Source organism: Ictidomys tridecemlineatus, chromosome 4 (genome assembly GCF_052094955.1).
Source record: "Ictidomys tridecemlineatus isolate mIctTri1 chromosome 4, mIctTri1.hap1, whole genome shotgun sequence".
Classification (NCBI taxonomy): Eukaryota; Metazoa; Chordata; class Mammalia; order Rodentia; family Sciuridae; genus Ictidomys; species Ictidomys tridecemlineatus.
In genome coordinates, this window is record NC_135480.1 from 139,161,943 (window position 1) to 139,182,653 (window position 20,711).

Below are 20,711 nucleotides of genomic sequence, written 5' to 3' on the forward strand. Positions count from 1 at the left end.
AATGAAACTATCTCCTATTTAATTTGAGATAGAGAATTAGGAGACTAATTGGTAGCAAGAGGGTAGGAGAGCAGTCAATATAAAGTGAGAGGGCCAAAAAGACCTTCAGAGAGGAGCTGTTATAGAGTGAAAGGACTCTAGCAGTGCCCCAGATTCTAAATCTGCAGACGTGCATTAGTCCATACACATCCCCGTGATAACTCCCTCCCTAGCACACGAGCACACTCACATGTGCAAGAGCACACAACCTGAGAGAATATCTGTAATTTTTTCCCAAGAACTCAAGAACATACTGACAAAAAGAGAAAATAGAACTCTGACTTGGGACCCCAACAAAACTACCCTCAAATTTCAAGTGCTCCTAAAGCCAAACCTCAATTTCATCTACTTTCCCCAAAGGCAGTAGCATTTTTCCTGTTCAATTGAAAGATATAAGTTATCTGCCTTGTAACAGATTTAGGAAATAAATAGCCAGTGTGTCATCATAAGAATGGTTAAGTCTCAGGAGGATTGCAAGTTCAAAGCTAGCCTCAGCAAAAGCCAGGCACTAAGCAACTCAGTGAGACCCTGTCTCTAAATAAAATACAAAATGGTGATATGGTCCAGTGGTCAAGTGGCCCTGAGTTCAATCCCTGGTACAAAAAAAAAAAAAAAGGTTAAGTCTCAAAATTAAATGATAATATGATAATAATAGAACAATAAATATTGAAGAGGACAAAGATGACCTGGATAATTTCAGCATAAATTCAATCAAGATACATGTGAAGTATTTAACCTAGTTAGCTTGTTTCCTAGAAGCATAATGTCTGCAGGATGCAAATGATTTGGTTGATGGTTTTTGTTCTAAAATTAACAGTGAGAAGAAAAGTTTCCCTTCAAAAACAAAATGAACTGCTGCTTAACAGGAGAATCAGTCCTTTTGTGGGAGCACTCTGCTCTGGATCATCTACACTCTTCTAGGGTCCTGTGTGACCACACAATACATTTGAAAAATGCTTAATCAAGTGGCCAGTGCCATCTGTGGCCTCGGAACATTTCTCTGTCTCATCTCAAAATTAAATCTTCAACTTTGTCCTCCTTAGAATGGTGTCATGATACAGCCTGCTTATCCATTGAACATGGGAAAACTCAACTTTTTGAGGGGTTGTTTTCTTTCCTCTCACAAACACATAAACCTCTTGAAGGTCATTTCAGATGAAATATTTCGTAACAAGTTGACTAAACTGTATTTAGGACACCCTGGGTATCCCTGGCCTCATATTGTTTGTAGCAGAAACAGCTGGAGGAATAATACCTTGATATCTAAATTGACCTGATAAAGAAAGGATTCAGGGTGGCGCTGTGCTTCAAGTGGTCTTGTGGAACAAGTCTATTACCTGAGTATTAGACTTTGCCCCACTATTTCCTAGCCAAGTGAGCTGGGCCAGTCACTTTAGGCCTTAGTTTCCTTAAAGATAAATTAATAAAATGAACTAGATGGGGGTGTTGGCATGCTGTGGTCCATGAACCTAATCTGGACTGCCGCCTGTTTTTATATATAATTTTTATTGTAACACAGCTATATCCATCCATTCATACGTGGTCTGTGCCCACTTTCAATTGAAACAATAGAGTTGATTGGTTGCAACAGAAACCACATAGCTTTCAAAAGCTAAAACACTTCCTTTTTGATTCTTTGCAGAAAGAAAGTTTACCAACCTCGGAACTATGTAATTTCTAAGATCCCTCTCTCATCTAAAATCTGTTATTGATTAAAAATTACAGTTATTAAAAAATTCCTTCTCTGTGAACATATCAGAATTTAAATTTAATACTTTATGTATTTAACACAGAAAACCCAATTCCAGAAATTAAATATACATTAGAAGGCCAAAAACCCCACATATATACATATAAATTCAATGTTTGAAACATGAAATTATATTTTAAAATATTAAAGCAATACTTCAATAAATATAAATTAATTTGAAATATATTCAATGGCCTCTAAAATAGAAAAAAAATTTAAAGATAAATGATGCTGAGGATGGTGGAACAAGTTTTCTTGAAACCTGAGATAATAAAATGAGAAAAGCATAATGAACTTCCTGATGGCTATTCATCCCTGCCAAGATTGTTGGAGGCACAGAAGAACTCATTTAGATTTAGGAGAAGGTCCATCGTAGTCAAAGGATTAGGAATGATCTCTTTTTATTTTAGACCTTTGTTTTTGGTGGGATACTCAGCCATCTCCCCAGAGGAAAGAGATATATGGTGTTTATTGAACTAAAAATCCTGGGGAGTTCCATAGTCCCCCTGAAAGTTTAGTTATTTGGAGCAGATTGCCAACCTATGGATATTGTGAAATGTAATTCAAGATCTCAGAGAGGATTAATTCTGTCTTTGCAATGACCTGCTGACCTTTTCCACACAAATCTCAATTTCCAAAGACAGATCATTCTGCTTGGAGCAGCAGGCTGACCTAGGCTGTGGCTCCAGAGCAGCAGTTCTCAAGTGTGATCTCCAGACCAGAGTCAGCAGCATCACTTGGGAACTTGAAAGAAAAATTAATTCTTGGGCCCTGCCTAGAGATACCCAATCAGAAATGTTATATTTTCCTGGTTCATCAGGGACTCTGATGCATGCTTAAATTTGAGAACCGCTAATATAAGACAAATCCTAGCCTCAGCTACTAGGATGATTCAGACTTAGAGTTCTTCACTTCCACCCTAGTTGAGAAGGATCCCGTTAACTGCATGCAGGTGGGTTCTATCCAAGGATTCAAGTGGAACTTCAATAAAAGCCATCCGCCTGTCTCTGCTTCTACGTCCTCAGCTCCTCAAGAGATGTCCATTACTTTTTATTAACTCTTTATCTTGCTATCCTCCTCATATCCTCATTCTCAGCCAGGGAACACCAGTTTCTTATCTAATTCTATATGCCAACCCATCCTGCTATCTCCATTCTACAGCAAGTAACTTATGTAAGCCTAGGAGTACCTTTAATACAAAAAGCCATAGTTTGGTTCATGCTTTTGCAATGTTCTTGAAATTTCTAGGGTTAAGCATGACAGTGAAAACATGGTGGAGATCTAGTTGATGGTTTTGAAGTTGATCAGACTTGGGGTTAAGGCCTAAACCTACCACTGGCCAGGCTATGTATCTTTGACAAATTATTTAACATTCTCTAAGCCTCAGTTTACTGTAAAGTAGGCATAATAGTACCTACCTCATAGCATTGTTGGTATGTTTCCATGGAATAAAATATGTAATGTACTTATAATATTTCTGACACAAGTAATACTATTTAATATGACTGGGAATCCACTTGGATGGTCTGTCAATCATATGTCTCTTCTGCATGAATAAACTTGAGCCTCTTCATCTGCTCTTGAGAAAAATCTCCCATATTTTCTATTTATATAATTTGAGCAAGAATCCCCTTAAGCATTCAACTGTGAAAAAGATTGTAAGTTTATTCAACATGCTATCATCCCATGCCCTGCATTCTATTCTGTTTCTTGAGTATTCTCTATTTACTTTATTGATAAGTTCTGCAATTGTTGTCTGTGAAATTTTAAATTTTATTGAATTGTTAAGAAAAACCTGAGGAGTTTACAAGAGGCCTCATCCTGGACTGAATCAGAGCAGCTGAAATTCCTCCTGAGAACAAATTATTCCACTCCCCAAAAGTCAGCGGACTCTTTAGAAACATTGAGAACTACCATGTGCAGAGAAGCCTTGGGAAAAGTAACTTGCAGTACGTAAGCTAATAATCTACTTCATACAAGTATTTTTCCCATCTCAGTTTATCTTCATAGATTTGCTCTGATAATACTTTGGTCATAAGTTTTGACTGGAAAAGTATATGGGGATCATTTTCAATCCCACCTACTCAGATGGAACAAGGATATAATCCAATATACTTAATATAATGTTTTTGTTGAGAAACATACTTTATTGTCCTTACTTATTCTCTGTCTGCATAAACTTATGAACCTCACTTCAATTCAAATAATCAATTTTTTTCATTTGTAAAATACAAGCATTATGGATTACTATGTCAAAATTCAGTCCAATTTTAGCATTCTATGGGTCTCTGAATCTAATGATGAAGTCTGAGAGTTTAATTTTTACAGAGGTTGTTGCAATAAAAGACAGTAGGTTTTTAAAAAGGCACTTTAGGACCAAAAAATTCAACATAAGGAAATGTACAGGAAATACTTTATGTATACCTCCACGATTTATCTATGAAGATATTTATCTATATCAACATAATTAAATGCTATCATAACAATTAGTATAACAACAAAACAGACACAGTTCAGCTGACAAATTTAAAAACTGATTAAATATAGTAAGCCCATATGTAGATTATCATACAAAAATTTTAAAAAGTATATTATGGGAGCCTGGGATTGTAGCTCAGTGGTAGAATGCACACTTAGCATGAGCAAGGCCATGGGTGCCATCTGCAGCACCAAAAAAAGTGGGGAAGATGTAATAAAAGAGTAGTGAGTCACATGAGAAAATGATTAATGTTGAGTGCCAAAAGGTAGGTAAACAGATTATCTGTTTCTCTGTATACACACATACATATTACATATACAAGTACATATGTGTGCACATTTTTTAAATCTATAATAATATACTTTAAGATATAGTACTTGTTTATCTACATATAAATAATATTAATGTTACTTGATTGAAATAAATCAAATAATATCATTAGTGTTGAGATTATCTTCTATTTTTATTTTTCTACTTAGTTTTATCACGTTTTTCAAATTTTCTACAATGAACTCACATTATTTTTGGAATTCAAGAAGACAAAGAAACAAAATTATATATATTATATATTATATATATATATATATATATATATATATTGTGATTGAAATGGCTATATTTTTCTATTTATTTCTGAAAGGATTCTTGAGTATCTCCTCTGCCCATCTCAGATTCTCTTTCCCTTCCTGACAGGTACTTTATGAACCATACCATCAACTAGCAGATCTAGGAGAACAGCAGAGAAACATTCTCATCAACCTCTTCTCCAAAACAGCCCTAGCTCAGACATCCGCACTACTCACACTTTCCAGTTGCTAGGATTGCTTTTCCTCCATCTCTTGAAATTCTAAGCATACTTTGGGACTCCATTTGAATGCTATAATGTCTTTGCATTTCTACTGAAGCACACCTCCTCTTTCCCCCATCTCCTTCCCCCTGGTGGCCCCCATCTCTTTTTGTCTCCCCACTGTCTCCAAAATCGCAGGGCTTAGTATTTACCTTTTTATGCCCTTTATTGATATTGAAAGCTTGCAATGTGAAAGAGCAATGGAGTATTAGGGACAAGAGAATGAATATCTACCCTCTGTGGACAGCAAGCTCTCAACTCTGCCATTTCTCCCTATGGAGAACATGGATTGAATGTTGCCAGGTCTTCCAAAATGTCAAAAAAAGCAGGAAGTACAAAGTATTTAAATATTAGCATGTAAAAAGGCAAAAACAACAGGAACACTGAGCAGATCAAACAAAAACCAATATCTGCTATTTGAATCTAGCCTGCAGTCCCAAGTTCACAACATCTCTGTAGGCTACATCTCTACACCTCCATGTTCTCTCATCACCCAGCACAGAAGTTGCCCATAAGTTTGCTCCTGATAGGCAGTAAACAGAGTGAACTCTCCTCTTGTGGGGTCAATGATGATAGGATCCACGTCAAAGATACATCATCCAACATTAATATTTTAAAACTTGTTTTGATTCTGAGCTTTTCTCCAAAGAGCCTTCCAAAGGTAACATGAGAGAAAATTCTTTCTCTGTGACCTAAAACAGAAACTTGTTTCCTGTACTTTGTACTAACCCAAGAGCACTGTCAGCACTTAATAAATAATAAATTATAGTCATTTAATTACAGCTTTTATGCATCCAGGTCATGTTATATTGACTTCATATTTGCAGTCAAATTTTCTGCCACTTAAGAAGAAAACAGCAAGGGATAAAAGGCAAATAAAAGCCAGGCAATGGTTTAGGAAAAGAAATAGCAAATTTTATGTCTGCCTCAGAAGAGCTGAATCAGGAAAGGAAAATAGAAATGAACCAATGCCAGCTAAATACCTCATAGCAAGGGCTGGAAAAGCAACACACCAGCATCCTGGATCCATAGCATTACCTCACTATTGCTCACGGAAGAGCATTACCTAACTACTTTTAGACCATCTGAGGAGGCACTTCCACTTGCAATGGATGTGATAGCAATGACCTAATGAAAGGCAGTGTCTCAAAGTCAGAGAGCCAGAGGATCTAGCCTGGAGTCTTTGAAAACAGCCTTCAATGTAGGCTTGTCCAGAGATTGGAGGGTATGAGATAGAAGGCAGATCAGCTATAAAGAACTCATTCACTGGTGAGGACAGAAGCATCTCTGGCTCCGGAACCCTAATCCAGAATTGACTCCATGAGCACATCCCTGGGAGGAGGCACAGTCTGTCAACAGCTAGGGATGCCTGGGAGGTAGAAGTTCAACAGTCAACCAGTCAGTCACACAAGATGCCTGCTGCAGGATTAGCATGGTTCAAATAACAGAGGTCAAGGGTTGTGTCTCATAGTTTTCTTTCAAAAAGAAGAAGACAGATAATAAGCACATTTTTAAAAAGGGAATGTCAAATAGTTGTACAATTTATGAATAAATGAAAGAGCACATTGTAATACAGAATGCCTAATGGGCCACGTTAGAGTGGATGGTCAGAGAAGAGCTCTGAGGAGGTGAACTATTAGCTGAGTCCTTGGTAATTAAAAGGAACCAACTGTGTGAAGCTATAAAGTAACAGTAAGCCTTGAGAGAGAAACAGCAAGAATAAATGCAAGGACCGTCTTGTGTTTGAGCACAAAAAAGGCAGCTGAAGCCTGTGGACTTTACAAAGCAAGAGCAAAAGTGGTAGCAGATGAGCTCAGAAAGAAAAGCAGCAGGTCATATAGGATACTGAAGGCCCTAGAGAGGGATTTGGAATTCATTCCAAGTGCTTACAAAACCACTGGAGGATTTTAAGCGCATGGGTACTACCAAATCCCCAGGTCATATTTCCCAGCATAAATGAAGATAGTTTCATTTGCAAGAGGGACAGTGGAAACCTGGTGCTATGTTAGCCTACAGAACCATTGTGCTCTGCTGCTTCCCTTAAACTTGTGGGGGACTTAGAGTTGAGCATAGAGGGAAAGTTGGTAATTGAGTCAGCACTAGTGAGTTCAGATAAACCCGAACCATTGTTTCACGAAAAGAAGCTGCCCCTGCAGGATTCCGGCTCCACTTACCAGCACCATGTGCTGGATGAACCCACTCTTCTTAAAACTGCCACAGTCCCCTGTTGGTGACTCTGTCAAACTATTACTAGATCATGAGCTTTATGAAGCAAGCACCAAATGTACTGAGTTCTTTTAGCCCCCAGTTTACAGCATAGTAACTGGCACATAATAATGATCCAGTAGTACAGTGGAATGTAAAAGAATTGATAGAATGTGAAGCTGATAGCCATCATGCCCTGCTTCTGGAAACACACCAGTTTCAAGGAGAGAGGGATGACTATGGGCCAAGATTTCCTGAGTTCAACATTTTGACTGCCAGGTCATGGTCCATTACGTTAGCTATCCTGTGCTGACTTCGTTTCAATATTAGAAACCACATTACTGAGTCTGATCTCTTGTGAGTTATGACAGTGTTCACCAGCGTTTATTTATTGATATCTAAAAAGGTGATCAAACCTATCAAACTGTGAAGTGTATGAAAGAAAAAAGTGTAGAAAATAAAAATCTGAAAAAAATTAATATCTTACTTACATATCCATATTCCAAATCCCAGCACCAGCAGTAATTGCAAAACCTTACAAAACATGCCCTGAGAAAGTCACCGATGAGAATTGTGACATAAGTCGTCAGAACATCAGAAACGGTCAGTCGCACGAATTCCTGTTGGGACATTATTTGTATTAAAATATTCATCTCAATATCAGATAATCTTCATGTTGGCATCAGATCGTCATGTTTCTAGAACATTATTGGTTTGCAGACTGCAATTAATGGTAAAAGAAAAAATAACTTCTAGGCATACCTAGTAAATTAAAAGTGTTTCATCTTTATTTTGATAGTCTAAAAATAATTATTCCTCATCCCCAAATTAATATGTCAAAAGTCTTTTACTAAGATATTTTCATAAGTGTGACACAAGAATAAAAAAACAAAAACAAAAACAGGAGAATATAGACCACAGAGAGATTTAAGACATCTGGCCTTGAAAATATTTCAAATGGGCAAAATTGTAGTGTGTGAATTTTATCTTAACAAAGTGCTTTAAAAAGTATCAAAATTCTCTCATAAGAAAAGAGTTTTCAAAAATTCATAATACCATGGCTGGAGATAGCTCCATGGTAGAGCACTTGCTCTGTATGCACAAAATTCTGGGCTCCTTCCCTAACACTAAAAAAAAAAAAAGTACCAAACCAGGTATATGGTACAAACTCATGTGTTGATTAAAAACATCCTCCGCATGTTATGGATGCATCTATAAAGGTATATAATATTATTTAAAAATCTGGGGCCAGGCACAGTGGCGCATGCCTGTAATCCCAGTCGCTTGGGAGGCTGAGACAGGAGAATCACAAGTTCAAGTCCAGCCCCAGCAAAAAGCAAGGCACTAAATAACTCAGTGAGACCCTGTCTCTAAGTAAAATACAAAATAGGGCTGGGTATGTGGCTCAGTGATCGTGTGCCCCTGAGTTCAATTCCTGGTATCTTTCCCCCCAAAAGAAAACTCTGGAAAATTCAAGACTAGTCACTTCAGTGGCATGGGTTTGAATTCAGGTGCAAAGTATATGTGCTATCAGTTAAGAAAGGAAGGTCACTATTTCCTCATACAAAATCATGTAACAATAAGCAATAAATGTAATAATAGATACACAATTGTAAATATTCATCACCATAGTTTATTTCTGCTGTTCTCTTTCTGTTTCTTTCCAATAATTTGTGACCTAGCACTGAAAATACTGAGTATCTATCATATTTTTGTAAGGATTCTAATCTACTGTGAGAACCTTTTAATTTTTATTTCCAGCTACCTGGTAGTCTCCCTTCTAAAATAACCGGTGAGCTATCTCACAGAGAAAAGGAGTATTTAACCAGTAGCCATTAGGTGAATTTCCAGCCTCATTCTCCAGAGCTGTGCTTCCTAAGCTGCAGGCCGTCACACATAGCTCCATAGCGCTGCATTGTCCGAGTGTCATGTGAAATATTATCATCTACTATCTTGTTTAGCTTTAGTAATACTTCATTTTTCAAAGATGACTACTACTGTTAGAAATACAAGGTATATATTGACTACCATAAATAGAAGATACTATACATAAATGTAATAAAAACAAAAATTAGTGAAAACAATATAAATTTAAACATTTGTTAGCATTAATTCTCACCAAAAATAACATCTGTGACAGGGTGTGTAAACAGAGTTTGTTTGAGAAAATGATCTTTGAAAGGTAAGGATGATACGAGAAAAGAGAGAAAGTATTTCCCTATGGATGTGCTAAAAGCTGTCCCTACTAGGCAAAGTTTTTGTCATTTTGGGAATCCCCCCATCTAACTCTTTGTATTTTTCTTGTGTTGGTCTTCCCTTTGTCATCTCCACTCCTGTCTCACTGCCTTCTTTTGGATCCTCCAAAACTCCACACTTTCTCAGGCCACAAGGTCTTTGCATATGACCTTCACTCTAGTAATCACCTTTAAGATACCTCTTGGCTCAGTTTATGTCAATGACTACACATTAGGGCAGCTCTCTCAAGAAATTCTCAGATTTCATACATTTTATCCCTGTAGTGCTTTGTTGTTGTTATCTATTTGCAGTTTTTGTGTAATTATTTAATTTATGGCCTTGAGCCTCTTTACTCCCAATAGCTTATAATTTTCATAAAGGCAGAGAACTGGTCCATCTTTTGTTTTCCTTTACATCTCTAGTATCTAGCACAATGCCTGGTATTTAACGCCTATTCAAAAAAAATGGGATGAATGAATGAATGAAGAGTGAGTGATAGAAAATTCCTAAAATTATTTTGGGATATTACTTTCCTTTTCCCTGTGATGATTCTCCTTTCATTCCTCAGGCAACTTTGAGTTCAGATCCTAATAACTAGCTTGAATGAAAAGCAGGCTACGAGAGATACTTTCAGTTTGCACTGCCAGGTCAGGAAGACTTGTTCAGGTAAGAACATTTCAGAGTGGTCAAGAAGTCCTCCACATCCTCCTAAGCATCCTCATCCCAGGGGTTGAAATTCTACTCTTTCCCAGGAAATGATGCAACTTTTACATAAAATGCCTAAGGAGGATTCATACCTTATATCATGAATTTTAAGTATCTAATTCACAAAACATAGGAGGAAAACACTGCTCCAGAGAAAAGAAGAATTCCAAAATTGGTGGTCCAGTCCACCCCAAAGACATCATTCAATCCCAGTTCCTAGCATGCTAACCCAATGGGACACCTGGCCTCCACACAAGCCTGGTATTGAGCACCACACTTCCCACAGAACAACTTCACACCTGTGACATTGAGTTGTTCAGGCACCTTTGACCAATTAATCTAAGGGAATCATTAATAGGAAAAGCCAAAATAACAGGCAAGGATGTCACAGAGGACCACAAATCGCAGAGGTTCCAAGCAGGGAACATCTGTCCTGATGCTGATTGTTTCTGGAGAATGAGTCCACACTGTGAACAAGGACCCTGACTATGTAGGTTAAATTTGGCTCCTGGCATTGACTTCCTAGAAGGTTTTGACAAGTTAACTTTCTCAGTTACAGTCTCCTCATCTACAAAATGAGAATGATAATACAACATGTCTCATAGGGTAATTCAAAAATTACCACATTAGATGTATCTAATAAATGTTAGCCATTGTCATCATTATTTCTAGCTCTTGACTTCTTTCCTTCTCCAAAATGCAGACTTCAGTAAATGTTTTCCAACAGATGTCCCCCCCAAAGGCTCCGCTGTCTCTCTATTGAGTGCCATTGGAGATGAGACTAAATGACAACTTGGGAATCACTGCAGACAAATTACCTGTATTTAGAACTAAGAGATCTCTGAATTCCACAGCACCCTTCAGGAGAAACAAAACAGAATGCCTTCATGAAGGAGAAAAGGAACTTGCGGAATCTCCTCACAGAACTATCGATGACCCTGTGGGGTACATCCTTGCCATTATGTACCCGCTTTTCCACGTTTTTCATTATTCAGTTGACTAAGCAATAGCAATGTCTCCAGATACAACAGTACAGATAGATATTGATCTCATAAAGGCCAAACACACCAGCCCTCAGTCGTTATGACCAGTGTGTTCCCTTCCTTCCTGTGGATTCCACCTAACACATCAGCATTTCTGTTCAGAGCTGGCCCTGCTGGCTCTGCAGACTTTCCTTCATGTGCTTAATGCTCCTTTGGAGAATGGAGGGCAAAAGAGAAAGAGGAAATCCAACTATACAAATGGCAGTAAGGAAAGATGTAAAGCAAGAAAAATCACTAGACACAAACTTTTATAGGACAAGACAAGCACCATGGTCCAGGGGCCTCCAAGAAGAAGAACTGAATTGATGGCTTTGCCTTTATTTTAAGTCATTATGTGTGAGACTATTTCAGAAATTTTTTCATCAGAAACATAAACATCTCCTAAAGCAATATCCATTTTCTTTCTCCAGAAGTGGCCATTCCAGATCTTATTCTTTATAGTTAATTTTATAAATCTTGTTCACTAGGTGCTTGCCTGGTTGGAGGGTAGGTTTCTTAGCTCTTGTGCCAGCCTGCATTCTAGGATGTATAGAAGGGAACATCTCAAAATCTGAGTTAGTGAAATCTGTACTTCTTAGTTTTTTCATTTCTTGAAACTTGTACTGAAGATTCAGAGGTCAGCTTAGATGTAATAAAACAGACTTGTGTTAGGCATCATGACCATATTTCATGACAAAAAGCCTTGAAATATGAAAGCCCATGTACCCATGAGCATTCATTTCCAATGACTGCTATAACAAATTGCCACAAACTTGGTGACTTGAAATGGTACAGATTTATTTTCACACAGTTCTAGAAGTCAGAAATCTAAAAGTGCAGATATGGGGGAGAATCTGCTTCCTTGTCCTTTCTAACTCCTAGAGACTGTCCCCATTCCTTGGCCCATGGTTCCTTTCTCTAACTGTGAAGCACATTACTCAACCTCTGTTGCCATATCTCAATTTTCTGACTTTGACCTTTTTGTCTTTGAATTATAAAGACTCTAATGATTTTTACTAGGTTCACTCATCATTCAGAATATTTCTTCCAACCCAATATCCTTAACGTAATCACATCTGTGAAGTCCATCTTGCCACATAAGGCAACAGCACATTCACAGGTTGCAGGGACTAGGATAGGGACAACTTTGGAAGTTATTTATTCTGTCTACCACTCACTGGATCACAAGTATCTCTCTTCTAAATGCTGCCAACTTTTGTTCAATGTTATTTTATTTATCATTTCATATATAATATGTTTTTTAAACATGTGTGAAATGTTCATGGCTGAACACCAAAAATCTAATAACTAAGAAGGCAGGAATTTATCTTATCCCTGAAACCTTCAAAAGTAAAGTAAAATAAAAATCTTTCCTCAAACCATAATGTGTACTCAATTTTTAATCATATATGTCTAGCATTATACACAGTGATTTTATTTTTTTCCACAATTGAAATCATAGTTGATTAGCTTAAATCCAATGAGCATCATATTGAGGCTGAAGATATCTATTTGTTTAAATTATTTTAGTTTAATAAGATAAATACTAATTCCCCAATTTTCCTTTTATCTTATAAAAAGTAAGTACACTATGAAAATTATTCAGATAATTTCACAAAAAAATATATTACTACTGACCTTGAACTATCATCTGAAGGACATACAGTAATATATTTAAGTTCTTCTCTTCTCAGCGATAAACTGAAGTCCCAAATTAGTTTATGAAATTCACATTAGGGATGTCAATTATAAGAAGATAAAATTATAGGTTTTTAAAATATAAATTAGATCTGTACAGAAATAAGAGACTCTAAAGTAGATATTCTTAAAAGTTTGTAAAAGATTTTGTTTGGTCTGATGTGGTTTGGTTTTCCTTATTGCACAGAAGTCATGTGATATATCAGTTCTTTTCTCTGATAAATGACACTGACCTTGGACTGGGGTCATTTATGTAATCATCATGAAAACAAATAGTGTTTCCTTTAAGGCTTATGGAAAAGGTATATATTAAAAATTGAAGTTACTAAAATTTATATATGATCCCCAAAGAACCGACTTTTGCTTTTTTCTTATTTATATGGCAAACAAGTAATACTAAATAGAACTTTATTTAAATACTGATTAGAGCCCATATCTAAAACTTGGTGCTTTATTAGAATGTCAGTAAATAGTAAACTTCTTATATCATTTTAAACTCTCCTTCCTTTCTATGCAACTGCAAAAGGGGCAAACAAGAACTTATCTCAAGGGATAGATGTGAGGGCTACATGAGATAATACACATGAAGTTCAGAGCCAGCACGTGAAAAAAGTGCAAGTGATCAGCTATTTTTATTAATAAGCAATGAAAAATAGACTAAACTTATGGAAGAAATATTGACTGTCCTCTTTTTTCAATTGACTGATTGCACGTACTTCTGTTCGTGGGATTACCTGTCCCACCATGGTTTCCCAGCACGGACCTCGAGGTACATCTGCAGGATGAACAAAAAATGGTAGCCCAGTGGTATTCTCAGAGAGGGATGCATTGTAGGCCTTGATCATGTTGGCTTCCCACAGGGTGATGTTGGCCTTCACAAGCTTCTCCTCTTCAATCTAGAGAGCAAAGAGATGGAAACAAACAAACAAAAAAAAAACAAGACAGCACCATTTCCAAAGGCATGTCAGGCATTCCTGAGGCTGGGAAATCAAAATGCTGGTGTAAAGGACAATCCAAACACAAGGCTTACCTTGTTGTTAATCTCATCCATTAAGGCAAGAATAAATACATACAGGTTGCCTAAAAGGAGAGCAAAAATGCGTCCCAGCAGCCATTTCAGAGCGATGAGAGGATGGTAGTCTTCCAATTCAGCAAATAAGTCAAACAGTGTTGGACAGAACATCCCCAGGAGGGACATAACCATATTCATCTGCATGGAGACGTGAGGAATGGACCAGGTTAATGGTACTTAATAATCGTTGGTGCTTTCCTCCAGAATTCTGAAAGCTTTTCAGCTCAGTTCCTTGCATCTTTGATAAGACTAAAGAAGATTTCTTCATGTATATCTAGAATTTGATCTCAATAACAAACAAAAAAAATTCAACTTACATTCACAAGATGTACATGTGTGTCAGAGTGGGTGTACCAGTAGTGATGATCTTTCTCCTGGTATGAGGAGGCATGCAATTTACATCACTCTCTACCCAGAGAACACATACTGCTTCTCATGGTAACTGATTCTGCTATAGAGATGTACTTCACTATAAGATTTCCAAAGGAAATGGAAAATGATTTGCTTAAGGATGAGACCCAAACTGAGAATATTAACTTGGAAATCATCAGCATTCCTGAACTAATTAGTAAGAATAGATGAATTCCCCAAGATTGGTTAGGACTACATATTAAATTTTGGGAATGCAAACTTTTAGAACACCCGGCATAATTTTATGGAAGCCAAGGCAAGAAAGTTCCAAAAATTAATGACTGACTTACAAAGCCATAACCAAGAGAAGATGCAAGAGGGCATGGGAGAAGGAGGATGGGAAGTGAAAGAAAGAAGGAGAGAGACAGGGAGGAGGAGGAGATGGAGGAGAGGAAAGGCATAGAGTGAAAGAGACAGAAAGAGAAAAAAGAGAAATATAAAAAATAGAAAATGTGCCATTCAGAGCATCTCCCTCTTACTGTTTGACACTCTAATGATTACATTAATAGGCTACATTAAGTCAAAGAAAAGAATTTCAAATATGTACTACTTTCATAATGAGGAAACGCTCATGCTTATCTTTCTGAAATACCTGGCTTATTGTCACCACAAAACATTTCCTCTTTTCCCCTGTGGACTCCATGCTTTAAATGATAATAACTACCAAACTATATTTAGAAAATAATTATTAATATGTCTTTGTTGCTTTAAGAATGTCTCATAAGTATGATAAAGAAGACACAAAACTCAGCAAGACATAATATAAAATCAGCATGATATAATTTCAGTCTAACATAAACATTTAACAGATCCTGTGCAGTCATAAAGTCAAATTTAAATTTTGTCTCATTAGATTTGTAAAGTTATTCATGAATCCCCATTACTCCTTTCATTGGCCTCTAGGACTCAGGGGTTCCCTAAAATGTTTTGGACGTCAATGTCAAACACCATTTTTTGTTTGTTTTTTGTTTTTTTGGTGCTAGGAATTGAACCCAGAGGTATTTTACCACTGAGCTATATCCCAAGCCTTTTGTTATTTTTTATTTTGAGATAGGGTCTCACTAAGTTGCTTAGGACCTCACTTAGTTGCTGAGGATGGCCTCAAACTTGTGATCCTCCTGCCTCAGCCTCCCAAGTCCCTAGGATTATAGGTATGTGCCGACATACCTGGCTCAAGCATCTTCTTACAAGAATGATCATTTTAATGATAATCAACCACTCCTTCATTAGTATAGTTTGTTTATATAGAATATATGATAAATATGAACCATAAACCAAAGCTGCATGATAATTTTGCTTATATTTACTGTTACAATTATAAGAGAATATTGAAAGCAAACTTACTAAATAAGCTTGGAAGTGTTCCTTTGTTTTAAGTTTAAAAAAAAAATCTCTACCTAATGACTTCTATTTTCCATGAAATAAATTTGGATCCTTTTTTTATTAGACTGTTTCATTTGCTATCCAAGATTTTTATAGGAAATGAATCCCTTTTAAAGATACATATATATATATTTTGGTCTGCAAAGTTCTGCAGAAGTTTCAGTGTGGAAAGTCTACACTTCTCTCAATCTAAATCTGCACATACTTTAAAAATCCCCAAGTTCAAATTGATGTCACATTGAATACAAGGACATTTTATGGAGGAAACAGACCCCAGCAACAACTCATGACCAGTGATTTCCCGATTTTAAATATTTACCTCTATCCTCCTTTCTCTACCATTGAGTGGACAGATACTCTGAAGGCAAACTTGGCAAAAAGCCCAGGCTTTCTCATTTGAGTAGCAGCACAAGAAAGGCTTCTAGAAGAAAGATGGACAATTGAGCTTCCTGAAAAACTGGGAAGCCCAAACTTGCTCAAAGACAGGGAGGAATTCTGAATGCTTTCAATGAGATAAATGTAAGAACAAGGGCTTTATCATAGCTGTTTCAAAAATTCAGGAAACTGGATCTTTCAGTGGCAGAAGGGGGATCTTTGAAGAAAGCAACATGGGGTCATGCAAAGAGCATTAAACTTGAAAGAAAGACTCCTGGGTGCTTAGCCTGACTCTTCTCCTAACTTGATGACCATAAAGCCATCACCCTGAGATTTCTCATTCCATCTGTAAAATCTAGTGGTTGAACTCTATGCTTTCTAATCTTTTCTTTTTCTAATTTTTCACCACATCACAAAACGAAAAATAGCACAAATTTGAAAGTATAACTGGGATAGTGTGGGAAATGTGCAATCAGGTTGACTCACTACAAAGGTAAGATGCAGGGACAGGTGAAGAGTGGCCTTATATAATGTTCCCCCACAGAAACAAAGCCTGCAAAATAGCAATTATCAGGTGGTAAGCACATAAAAAACATGCAGAGACGAACTTCATTTTTTTCCCACCACCCAAGGGTGTCAGGATCTTGCTGTGCAAATTCCTGGGATCTCTTCACAGCCCAAAAGATGAGGTATCCGCTTGCACCAAGAGTTAGGAACACGAAGAAGTTAGCAAGAAACCTCAGGAATCTGATCAAGTGGACATTTTCTTCTACTTGGGCTGCTCTTTCTTCTGTTATAGCTTCCTGTACCCAAGCAAAACAAACCAGGAAACAAACAAAAATCTTAGCTATGAAAAGCTTTATGAACCCAGGAATGTAAAAAATAAAAATGTAAACTAAATCTGGAATTCCACAAACCCAGGTCAAACGATTGGAAAACGAAAGGAAGAAGGGAAACCTCTTGCCAACAAACTCTAAAATACTAGGATAGCCTTCATGATTAAAGATTCTTCCAGTACAATTTTTTAAAGTTATAAAATAATGCTTTAGAGTCATATTGAATATTAAGCTAACTCATGCCTGTAAATATTTAGTGAGCATTGTTCCATTATTTAGACTATCTGAATCTGATTATTGATCTTTTTCATCCAGATAGCAATTCTTTTATCACTAAATTTAAAGAAGGAAACTCCTCCAGGGATAATAATGTTGTCACGGGTCCTAAAATACCTCCCGGTTCTACTGCAAACCACATCCACATCCAGTGGGCAGAAACGATGAGTTTATCTTCCTTCTAACCATGGAGATGCTTCACTAGCTAGACTGCCTGGAATGCCTCCAATGCTATGCTTATTTCCCCGCCCCCCCCTACTTTTTATCTATTTCAACGCTACTTTTAGAAATAGATAAAAACATGCTTCAGGAGTTCATGTCTTTACCCTAAAGTTCATTGTGATGGAATTAAATTTGTTGTCGGCTGTTTCAGGGTTGCCAATCAGGTAGTCCCAGCTGCAGAACATCTTCCAGCTGAAGTTGAAAGTGTTGTCATCGCCCCCTCCATCGTCACCAATATTTTTGGTCATCCTGTCAAAACAGGGAGTTTAACCCAGCAGCAGAATAGAAAAAGAAAGGGGGAGGGGAGGGGAGGCAAAGCGACACAGTCACAGTTCAGTCAGAGAGGCAATACCTAAAAGGGCATGTTTTTCAGCAGGTTTGTTCTAACAAACCAGAAAATAGAAGCTTTATTTTTTAAAGTTTGTTTGCTGAACTTTTTAAACTATTAATTTTATAGACCCTCCAGATTAAAAGTTCACTACACATTGATGATGTTAACAACTAAACAGGTACACAAAGACAAATATTTTCTATTTTTTTAAATGACACATTAACATCATGGAATTGTTTCTTAACATTTTGTGGGATAAGGATCCTTTTAAGAATCTAATGAGAACCACTGAGTATGCCCCCACACACAGAAAAAAAAATATGTGTAGACTTCCATGTTTTTCCACACCTAATTGGTTCCCAGGCCCTCTGAAGCCAGTGGATGAATTAACCCAGGTCAAGAAACTCTTAGGTAAATTTTAATTCTCCCTAGAGTCTCCTCCCCAAAAGGGATTATACTCAGTGCATTAAAAATTCTATCCACTCTACAACTGATGACCAAAAATCAAGATTTTTGTATGCTCTAATCCCAAATGGTACATATATTCTAATCAGTGATGTTTTAAAGTTTCATTGTTGTCATTTTGTTTGGAGAATCTAAAATGCATTTACTATAAGTTTATTGCAATGGTTGAAGATCTATAGGTCACTCTTCCACACACTCCACTTCCTTCTTTTTCTTATCAATATAAACAGCAAAATTAAAATTTTATGTGAACTACTAAAAAGCGGTCCCTCGATGTTTGGGTTTTCTAAATTTAGTGATATGGAACCAAAAGGAGCCTAATGATATCATGCTGACATTGTTGGTTGACAGGCATTTCTAAGGAAATCTAGATTGCCCCACCTCTTTAGGGAGGCTTATAAATTTTATACAGACTAACATGTTACGCAAAGTCAAAATATAATTATTCCTTTCACCAGTCCACCACTACACACTTTGCAAATTTTAATGACACATATTTTTCATAGTTATTCTCCTCAAAGTCTCAGTAGGAAGTCAAAATCTTTACTGTCAGAATTATTCTCTTTCTTATAGATGAGGAGGCTGAGGTTCAACACCTTGGTCAAATGATCCAGTAGTAAAACCAGAGAGATAGGCCAAGAGGTCTGGTTGGACTTTACTCCAGTGTCAAACCCAGGACATCATGAGGAATGAAGAACCATATGTAAAATGCCTTTTTTTTGTAGTTAAAATGAGGTTGGAATGGGATAGTTCTTATGATGTAACCTGGAACCTAAGGGGAAAATTATTTACTTGATTAATATTGCACCATTTATATTCCACACTGTCATTAATCAATGGGCAGGTTCTCTAGGCAAAATTCCACTCAACAGGTAAAGGCTGAATAGTGCTTTATCACTGCAAAGGCTAATAGCTTAAGATGACCTTCAGGCAAGGGGACCCTAGTGGGGTGGGCAAACAGGGAGCATATGACATGAGGAAATGATGAGAAAAAGAACACTAAAAGGGATAAGGGGTGGGGGAGACACCAAAGACTAACTCTCCCCAGTAACCATTTTAATGAGATATGGTCCTGATAGCTATAAAACTCTCCATGCACGGTTCTTGTCTATAGATGAAAAATGCACATAATTATGAAAATTCCTTCATTTTCAAAGAGGCTGTAATTTTGAACTTTTTTTTTTTAATCCATGAAGAACAATCTCAATGCATCATTTTCTTTTGTAGAGGACCTAGAGAAGGCAATTGCTGTGTTTATCTGTTGCCTAACGTTTTTAAACTGGATTTTTTGCCTTGGGCCACAAGTCTGCAGCTCCATTTATACACAGGATCATTTGGTTATTTTATGGTACATGGGGAGGTTTTTAATCAAACACGTGCCTCCATAAATCCTAAGCCAGCTAGGTCAACTATCATGTAGTCTCTGCTAAAATCAAAGCAGGGGAAAGCGGGAGGGTTGAGATGGAGGGAGGAAACAACTTTAGAAGTTCACAGGATGAGATCACTACACACACACACTCAAAAGAAAGTTATTCCAAGGTTGATATGAAAGAGCGTGTATTACATTCTTCAGAAAGAAGAAACCAAGGCAAGTATTTGACTGTGAAAGATAATACAAAAATACAAATGGATATATATTGACCATACTACTGATTACTGTTTTGTTTGCCATCTGTTTCCCCAATCAAACACCATAAAAGCAAGAACTTTAAATCCCCATATGCTAAATAGCTCCCTTAGACTGCCCTTAGTATATACTCCATAATTAGTTATTAAAGGAATGAATAAAAATATTCGAATTGTCATTTTGGAAGTTAACATCACTGGAAAGAGTCTCACTAAATAAATGCATATAGCATAAGTACTTGTACATGGTACTATACACACCATATATGCTTGTCAGGCTATTATTGTCGTGTCATCTTGTCATCATGCTCAGTTTGGTCCATATCATCTTATTTCAAAAACTGTTTCCATTCATTGGACACTATGGTCCCTAGTCCATGTTTATAGAAGGAGAATTTTTCATTTTGCATTTCATAATCATAGATGCAGTTCACAAAGCAGTAATGAGACATGGAACATGGTGACTGTGAGTCTTTCATACCTCCATGCCTTTCTGCTCTAAGCATTTTTGAAAGAAGGCCAGTGTCATTTGAGGAAGAGGAGACAATCATGAATTGTGGGATCTGCCAGGACATTGTGCCCTGTAAGCCAGCCCCATTTATCCGTCCAAAGCCTACTATGTTCTAAAATTTGTCATTTGAGATATCAATCATTAGAATTTGCAAAGAAAATATTCTGAGAAATAAAATATTATGCTGGGGTCTATAAAGGCTCTGATGGCTTTTCTCTAATTA

The 20,711-nt window shown here is 36.9% G+C and overlaps 1 protein-coding gene across 4 annotated transcripts in view; it reads right to left on the reverse strand.

The window, feature by feature from the left end:
• The window catches only part of Tmc1 (transmembrane channel like 1), a 157,293-nt gene that overhangs the window by 18,695 nt on the left and 117,887 nt on the right, over positions 1 to 20,711 (reverse strand). For all 4 annotated transcript variants that reach the window (XM_078047494.1, XM_078047493.1, XM_078047496.1 and 1 more), the window contains 5 exons: positions 17,660 to 17,804; positions 16,830 to 17,024; positions 14,011 to 14,190; positions 13,715 to 13,876; positions 7,812 to 7,940 (listed from right to left, as the gene is read on the reverse strand). In XM_078047494.1, coding sequence (XP_077903620.1) covers positions 7,812 to 7,940; positions 13,715 to 13,876; positions 14,011 to 14,190; positions 16,830 to 17,024; positions 17,660 to 17,804 — 811 coding nt within the window. The remainder of the gene's footprint in view (positions 1 to 7,811; positions 7,941 to 13,714; positions 13,877 to 14,010; positions 14,191 to 16,829; positions 17,025 to 17,659; positions 17,805 to 20,711) is intronic.